This window comes from Octodon degus, unplaced genomic scaffold (assembly GCF_000260255.1).
Source record: "Octodon degus isolate 3935 unplaced genomic scaffold, OctDeg1.0 scaffold00250, whole genome shotgun sequence".
In the NCBI taxonomy this organism is placed as follows: Eukaryota; Metazoa; Chordata; class Mammalia; order Rodentia; family Octodontidae; genus Octodon; species Octodon degus.
Window position 1 is genome coordinate 1,532,079 of NW_004524826.1, and position 8,923 is coordinate 1,541,001.

The 8,923-nt window shown below is 35.8% G+C and overlaps 1 protein-coding gene across 9 annotated transcripts in view; it reads left to right on the forward strand.

Annotated features, from left to right (window-relative positions):
* The window catches only part of Dcaf6 (DDB1 and CUL4 associated factor 6), a 169,501-nt gene that overhangs the window by 85,971 nt on the left and 74,607 nt on the right, over positions 1 to 8,923 (forward strand). For all 9 annotated transcript variants that reach the window (XM_023706302.1, XM_023706303.1, XM_023706304.1 and 6 more), the window contains exon 7: positions 367 to 581. In XM_023706302.1, the coding sequence (XP_023562070.1) occupies positions 367 to 581 (215 nt within the window). The remainder of the gene's footprint in view (positions 1 to 366; positions 582 to 8,923) is intronic.

Consider the following 8,923-nt stretch of genomic DNA (forward strand, 5'->3'; position numbering starts at 1 on the left):
TGTAATGTGAAATTCTAGACTTAATTTTTTTTTTTTCTTAACAGATGTGAGACAGTTTGACATTTTGAATAGGATAAAACCTAATTTTGCAGAATTTTTAGCTTTGGGATTGTTAAATTTTGGCATTCCTGGGTCCCCAGGGTACAAAGTGCCTGTTGTACTTTTTCCTGTCAGACTGAAGTCTATTCATAGAGTTAATTATAATTGAAATTATATTCTAAGGTATTAATACTCAGCTTTCCTATTATAAAAATTTACCTGAAGATAAGTTTTTAGAAATTGATTTAATGTCATTATAATCATAAATCAATGTATAAAATAACTGATAGTTTTATCTAGAAAAGAACTTCCTGTTTTGTGATTTAGGGAATTATGCTGGCCGAGGGACTACTGGAATGGTTGCCCGCTTTATCCCTTCCCATCTTAACAGTAAGTCCTGTAGAGTGACATCTCTGTGTTACAGTGAAGATGGTCAAGAGATCCTCGTTAGTTACTCTTCAGATTACATCTATCTTTTTGATCCAAAAGATGATACAGCACGAGAACTTAAAACTCCTTCTGCGGAAGAGAGGCGAGAAGAGGTATGTTTGCTTAAAACCATGTTTTTTATTCGGTTATTTCAAGTGACTTCTGGGGCCTAATGGCCAAATAAGTGAAATCATTAGTTGTCAGGTTATTGGTTTAGGCAACAAGGTAATGAACCATACCTGAAAGAACAGGCCACTGTGATATTTCTGAAAAGAAAGTAGTTAATAGGGAAATGTTCCTCTCACTTTGTAGATGAACAGCAGTACCAAGAAAAATCAGTAATCGTAGCACTTGTTTCTAAGGCAATTAATAGAAAATAAAGTGATAAACTTTAGGAGATGAAAGGTTTTCAGTCCATTATTGTTTACTATTCATATGTGGGTAGCAGTCTCTGAGTTGTGCCTTTGTTTTGCAGTTATGGACTAATTGCAAAATATTAACATCCATAGGTACATTGTATGACACACATATAAATAAATGGGAAAAATTTAAGTTAAAATTGGTATATTTAAAAGTAAGTGAATGAATTGAACTCTGGTCACTAAATGACAAAATTTTCTTATGTTTAAAAGTAGAAGACTAGAAATGCAATTTTCTATAGTGCACAGCCATAGAACAATGTTTGCTTTAATCTATTAAACTTCTTTCCCCAATATGTTCTTTCCTTTGGTTTGTAAAACTTTATAATGTCCTACATTTATTCATTCTATACTTTGGCTTATAAATGTCTCTTGAAATTAAGTGTTGATTTTTTTTTAAATGAACATGTTTTAAAGGTTACTAAAGAAACAATAAAAATTTTATAATTCCTATGGGATACAAAACTAATCCATGAATTTATAAAACTAGAAAAACTTAGGATTACTTTATAAACCTATTTTAGGATTTTAAATGTGGCAGTGCACTGAAGTGAAATAGGAAATTGGCAAAGAAGAAGATATGATGGCTAATGAAATTTATTGGTCTGATTGAAAACAAACTCTGCTCTCAGTATTGTTTCTGTGATCTCTTGAGGTATGTGAGTAAAACTGTTAGATAATGAAAAGGTTGAAAGTTGTCTTAGTTACTTTTCTCATTGCTGAGATAAAATACAAAAACCCAATATTAAAAGAAGAGTTTATTTTAGCTTATAGTTTGTAGAGGGTTCAGTCCATGGTGGGCTGGTTCTACAGTAGGGCACCGTGGCAGAGGGCATCAAAAAGAAGAAAAGGTCCATGACCTGGCAGGGCCAACAGAAGACAGCAGCAAGTAGACAAGAGAAGCCCCAGCAGCAGGCTTGCTCCTCCCTTTTACCCTATCCAAGCTACCAGCCTTTGAGGTGGAGCCATCCACACCCAGGATGGGCCTTCCCTTATGCACCCCTTAATCCCATCATCACACCCTAAATTCCTGTATCACACCCTATCCTAGCCACATTCAAATCTCCCCATCTATGAGTGCATCAGGCTTTGGAGAAACATCTAAATACAAGGTGTGCCAGAAGGGCACAGACAAGTTGGCCAACTACTTTGCTACCATACAACCCATAGCTAAAAGACACTGATATTTAATCAGAATGAATGATGCCTGACTTATGAAGAGTTCTGTTTTTAGTTTAGTTTTGGACATGTTTATGTTTCTTAGTATTCTTTGTTGCTTTAACAAAGTTAAGAAAAATAATTTTTAAATTATAATTATTAAAAATCATGCTTTACATACCAAATAATTAAAAGGTATATGTAGAAGAAATTCATGTTGTATCTCCTTCATCCCCATACTTTTTTCTTCTTGTGTTTTATACTAAAACCTTGATAGCAGTGTTTAGACCAACTGTTCTTAACTCAGCGAATATTTACTGAGTACTGAACCCTACATAAACTGGTCTGTGACTCAAGGAAGATATTACTTAGTGGTATTCTATAATAGAACTATAAACAAATGTGTGAAATTTAGCATAATGTGTACTATGTTCTGTATAAATTGAGCAGAAAGATAATTGATTTTGATTGAAAAATTAGTAAAACTTGGGCAGTATTTTAAAACATGAATTAAAAGTTTATTATAGGATTTTTTTGTCTCCACATACTGTATTTGTATATTTCCTTAATTTATAGGAGCCTCATATTTCTGCATGTCTTCTAATAATCACTTTCATATTTTTTCCCTTTTTTCTTCAGTATATTCTTTTTCTTTCTTTCTTTTCTTTTTTTTTTTTTTTTTTTTTTTTTTTTTTTGGTATGGAAGATTGAACTGAGGACCTTGTACTTGCCAGGCAGGCACTTATGTTGCTGAGCTACATCCTCAGCACTGTATATTCTTTTGTCTTATTTCATTTTGGCATTTTTATTTTTCTTTATTTTTATATTCCTTTTTTAGTTTTTATTGTCTTTCCTCTTTTTTTCCTTTCTTCCAACACATTTCTGGTGTTTTCCCATCTGTCCCAGGCCATTATTGGACTTTGTTGTTGATTCCATTCTCTCATTTTTTCCTGGTCTTTGTAGCTTGCTCAAAGAGTGTATCCTAGACTTGACTCCTGCTTACCACTCTGACTATACTACTCTCAGGTTTTGTTTTCTGACTAAGCTTCCTGTTTTCCCTGTCTGGTCTGTTAGCTGCACAGCAGCCCAAGTAGTCCTTTGAAATACAAGTCAGATCCGAATCTGAGGTCCTGTATGGCATCACAGCCCTCTGTGAAAGGTCCTCGTGACTTTCATTGCTGTTTCTACTGTGTTTCTTTGCTCTAGCAATAGCTACATATCTTCTCTCACTGATGTTTTCTCCTTGCCCAGTATATGAATTTCTGCCTATGTGCTGTAAGTTTTTGCTGATAGCTTTTTTTGTGTGTGTGGAACTGGGGATTGAACTTGGGCCCTTGCACTTGCCAGGCAAGTGCTTATTCTACTGAGATGTCTCCCAGCCCCTGCTGATAGCTTCTTGATGAAGGGCCTTGCTACCTCATTTAAGATCATAATTTTCAGGCTGGGGAGATAGCTCAGGGCATAAGTGCTTGCCTGGCAAGTGCAGGGTTCTGAGTTCACTTCCTGGTGGTGAAAAAAAAAAAAAAAAAGAAAAGAAAAGAAAGAGGACTGGGAATACAGCTCAGTGGCCTAAGTGCCTGGCTGGCAAATGTAAGGTCCTGAGTTCAATCCCTGGTACCGCAAAAGAAAAAAAAAAGAGAAAGAAAATGCAGAGCCCAACCTGAGTTACAGATCATAACCCTGGGACCTGTGAGATTGTTCAGTGGTCCAAAGCACCTGCTTAGGCAAGCGCAGGGGCCACGGTCTCCCGTACCACGTGCTTTGCCAGCCATGGCCCCAGGGTGGGCTGAGCTGGTCCAAGTCTGGGTTGGCATGGTGGCGCATACTTGTAATTCCAGCGCTAGGTAGGCTGAAAGCAGGAGAATCACCACAAATCCAAGCTGCATAGTAAGACCCTACAACAACCAAGTACATAAAAAAAAGATCATACCCCTTAACTTTTAGGACTATCTGTATTCCTTCTAATTTATTTTTTCTTATAATGCTTACTTTATATTTTACTTTTTATATATCAGTTCCTCTTTACATTCTGTGATTTGTGTAGGTGTAGGGGTACTGGCAATTAAATCCCAGGCCTCCCGCATGCTAGTACTGAATTGTATCCCCAGCCCTTTTTATTTCATTTTGAGATAAGGTCTCATTAAATTCCCAAGATATCTTCAAACTTGATCCTTTTGCCTCAGCCTCCCAAGAAGCTGGGATTACAGATATGTACTGTCATCTAGCTGACAATGAGGATTTTTTTTTTTTTTTTTTTTTTTTTTTGTAAAATCTAAACTAGTATATAAAATGTACTTATAAATATTTGGTGACTGAGTGAATGCTCTGCCATTTTCAGTAGACTTCACTAAGTTGTTTTCCATAATCAGCAAGTTGAGAGGTGCTAAGGATATAGATCAGTGGCCCAGTGCATTTGTAGCTTCCTGAGGCTCTGGATTTAACACACACGCACACACATGGGATTATTTTGAATTTGAGTATCTTGTTTCAGAAATAGTTGATTATATTATAAGTTGTTTGGCTGCATAATATAAAAATTCATTTTCCTCTCATTGAGTAGGGTTATATCATTTTAAATTAGTGTAAAATGTAAGGCTGTCTTCTGTTTGAGATTTTGGATAGTTATGACTATCTTCTTCCTCTGTTCTTGTTATATCTTGTATGAGGTTTTGCTTCCTGTGTAGATTTTGCTGTTTTCAGTTGCTATTTGCCAATACTTGGGCCATAATAGGGAATTTGTGGATTTTGGATTTTTTTCCATCTCCTTTGTTGAGGATGTGAGAATTTGTTTTTCCATTTTCCTTGTTGCTTAATATGCTGTCCAGGAGAAATCAGAATATTTACAACTTAATGGTCATCAAGATTTTAGTTAAAATCTGCTTAATTGTGAGTGAGGCAAAAAATCATTGAATTTTATTCTTCCTTTTGGGGTGTTGAGGATTGAAGCCAGGGCCTTGCATTTCTAGGTAAATACTCTACTACTGATCTATGTCCCCAGCCTGAATGGTATTTTCAAAAATAAAATAAAGGGAATGACCCACAGAACATGAGAAAATATTCATAAATGATATATCTGATTAGAGTGTAGTATTCAGACTATATAAAGAACTCTCATGCTTTGCTGGTGAAAATGTAATATGGTCAGCTGCTTTGGAAAAGTTTTGGCCCTTCCTCAAAAGTTAAAAATAGTTATCCTATGACCTAGCAGTTTCACTCATTCTTACATAGACATGTATAATATTACATGTACACACACATAGGTATACATAGTACCTATATACACGCATATAAACACTTAAGAAAATTGAAAACACTTATCCCAAAAAAACTTATAATCTGTATGTTAGCTTTCCTTTGCTGCAAAAAATTCCTGGTATGAACAACAAGGAGGAAGGAGTCATTTTGTCCCATGGTTTCAGAGGTTTCAGCCTGTCCTCCCTTGGCTCTTTTTTCCTGGACTATGGGGAGGCAAACATTGTGCAGGGAATGTGGCAGAGCAGGGTGCTCACTGAATAGGGCCACATAGCAGAGCGGCACCGTGCCATGGATAGACTGGACTGATCAAGGACACACCTGCTATGACCTGCTTCCACTGACCAGGCCCCACTGCCTAGTTTCCACCTCTCCCAGTAGCCACCATGCTATAAATCCACCAGTGGATTAATCAGTTGATGAGGTCAGAGCCCTCATGATCTGATTATCTTGCAAAGCCCCATCTCTCTTATGTTGCCACATTGGGACCCAGGCCTTCAACTGTCCCTTTGGGGAACAGCTCAGGTCCAAACCATGACAGTATGCTCAGTGGCAGCATTATTCATAATAGCCAGTAACTGGGAACAATTCAACATCTTGTCATTTGGTGAATATACATTTTGCTTATTAAATAGTATACAGTAGTATACTATTCAGCCATAAAAAGATAAAACATTGATAATGCTACATTGTGAATAAACCTTGAAAATATTATGCTAAGTAAAAAGAGCCAGGCACACAAGGCCACATATTTTATATGAAACATCCAGAATATATGCATCCACAGAGATAGAACATTAGTGGCTAGTTGGAGCTGCTGATGGGATGGATGTTCCTTTTGACATGGTGAAAATGTTCCGAAAGTAGATAGTGATGACAGTTGTACAGCTTTGTAAATCCATAAGTATATGCTAGTTTGTGAATATTCATGTACTTTAAAAGGTAGTCTGGGATGTGAAGTAGATTGTTATAGGGGCCGGGGAGACAGTCCAGAGAATAAGCGCTAGGGGCCTGAATTCAATTCCTGGTCTGCCCCCCCCCAAAAAAATGCTATAAAGCTATTAAAAATTTAACACTTTTCTTCACAGTTTTCTAATTTATTCACTTACTCATTTATTCAACATATTTGTTCAGTATATTTTTTTGAACTTTAGAGAAATATTTCTGAGATGAATATGAGATTAATAATAGATTGTACATTGTAAATAATTTACAAACTTTAAATGAATGTTACAGTAATAATTGTCCAAAATAAAAATGAAGAATTTACAGATCAGTCATATAATAGTTCACTCTGTGCCAAAATCAAGAAATTTATATTCATATAATTAGAATTCTCAAAGTAGACAGGGTTAGGCAATAAATATTTAAAGATTTAAAATGGTTGAATTTAGTTGAAATTACAGCACCTCATTTCCAAGAAAAATGAACCTTTTGCACAAGAAATTTGAATAAAATCATACCAAGATACACAAAAATGAAACTGTCAAAAAAAAAGAAATGGTCAAAAACTTATAAAGGAAAAATCATTAAAAGCATACACATATAAAAAATTAGCTCTGGAAGAACAAAATTAAGCAGCACTTTATTCCACTTAGAAAAAAGATGAAGTGTGTAAGAAACTAGACCAATTCAAAGGACTGAAAGACCAAAAATAAAAAAAAAAGTCCTCATTGAATTTTATACTTAGCAAACATACCTTTGAAAACTAAAAGTAAAATATTTTCCAGTTATGCAAACTTGAAATAGTCTAGTACCTCCAGATGTAGCATGTAGGAAATGACAAAGAGCATATTCCAGAAGGCAAGAGAAGTTGCTATATGGTTCTGGATAAAGAATAAAGAGCTCTCAAAATGATAGTTATACAGGACTATGTAAAATATGTTAGATGAACCCATTTAAAAGTTATTGAAAATTTCTACAAAACAGTATCAGTCTTTTTTTTTTTTTGTATTTTAGGGAAGGGTCTACAGGGTGTTCAGGGTCTCACTACTAAACCGGACTCACGGTGATCCACCTGTTTACAGCCTCCCAAGAGCTGGGATTATAGGTGTGTGCCACCACACCCAGTCTCAGTTGCCATCTCAGCATTCCCCAGGGGCAGGGCTGGCACAGCAGGCCCAGGGATAAAACCCTTGGTCCCTACTCCTGCTTGCAGGCACTTTAATCCCCTGAGCTATTTGGCCAGTCCCTCGTATCAGTCTTATGTCAGGTTATATACATATTTGTGTGTGTGTGTGTGTGTGTGTGTGTAAGACAAGGAAGAAATAATATAAAATCAATGGAAAGTGGAAAGATACTTTTTAAAGTTTCTAATACTAGGAGAAAATATGCCATGTCTTTTAAGTAGATTGTAAGTCAAAGATACAGTATAAATCTCAAAACAAAAATTAAGATTAAACAATATTCAGAAAATTAAATATTAAAAATATTTCAAAACAATTGAACAAAAAAAGTTTTCATGGTAGTAAAGAATTACTAAGAATAAAACATAAGATAAATACTGGAATGACAAATATATGACCAGCACTTCTAACAGTTAGGGGATACAATATTGCTCAAAGTTCTAGTATGTCATGGACATGGACAGTGTCCATGACACTTACTGGTGGCCAGGTGTCACTTGTGGGACTGAGCTACTGCTGTTTCCTTGATATCCACCCTGTAGACCCAGATAAAATCATGACCCATAGGGTGCAGGAGAAGTCCATCTGTAGAGTATGCTGATGGAAATATTTTGCTGCTATATACGAAAGGATAACTGAAAGATTGCTGCTGTATACCTCTTATTCGCCTGTGTTTAATTATTTGCCCTATTTGGTGGGTTCTTTCCATTTTCATACATGAAGTTGTGGTCATTTTGATCCCTCTCTAGAATATCTTTTAGTAGCCTGTGTAGGGTTGGCTTTGTCATAATGAAATTCTTTAGTTGTTCTTTGTCATGGAAGTATTTCACTTCTCCATTATACTTGAAAGAGTTTTGCAGGGTATATCAGTCTGGGTTGGAATTTGTTTTCTTGCAAGACTTGTAGATTTTTGCTCCATGTTCTCCTTGACTTGATGGTTTGTGAAAAGAAATCTGCCATAATTCTGATGGGTTTTCCTTTAAATGTGATCTGTTTCTTTTCTTTAGAGGCTTTTAGTATACTGCTCCTGTGCTGAATTTCTGGGATCTTGATTATTGTATGTCTGGTAGTGGTTTTAATTGGGTTGATGTTCTTTGGAGTTCTATATGCTTCAGTTAACTGAATGTCAGATTGTTTCCCCATATTTGGGAAGTTTTCTGCTATTACTTCTGTCCGTATTCTTTTTATATGAGACTGATGCGCTGCCTACTGCGCTAAGGAGGCAGGTTCCTTTTTATTTTATTTGTATTGACTCCTCCTTTCTCATTGATGCCTATTAGTCTTATATTGTTTATCTTTGCATCATCTTGCAGTTGTTGAATTTTTTCCTGCATCCTAGTTGTTTTTAAGAGATCTTTCCTTACCTTTTCACTAGTTACAATGGTGTCTTCAAGGTCTGAAAGTCTATTTTTCACTTTCATTCAAATGGTTTTGCCAGCTTGTGAGTGAGGTTTTAATTTCCTGTATATTTCTTTGAATCTGCTTCATGTATTCTATTCT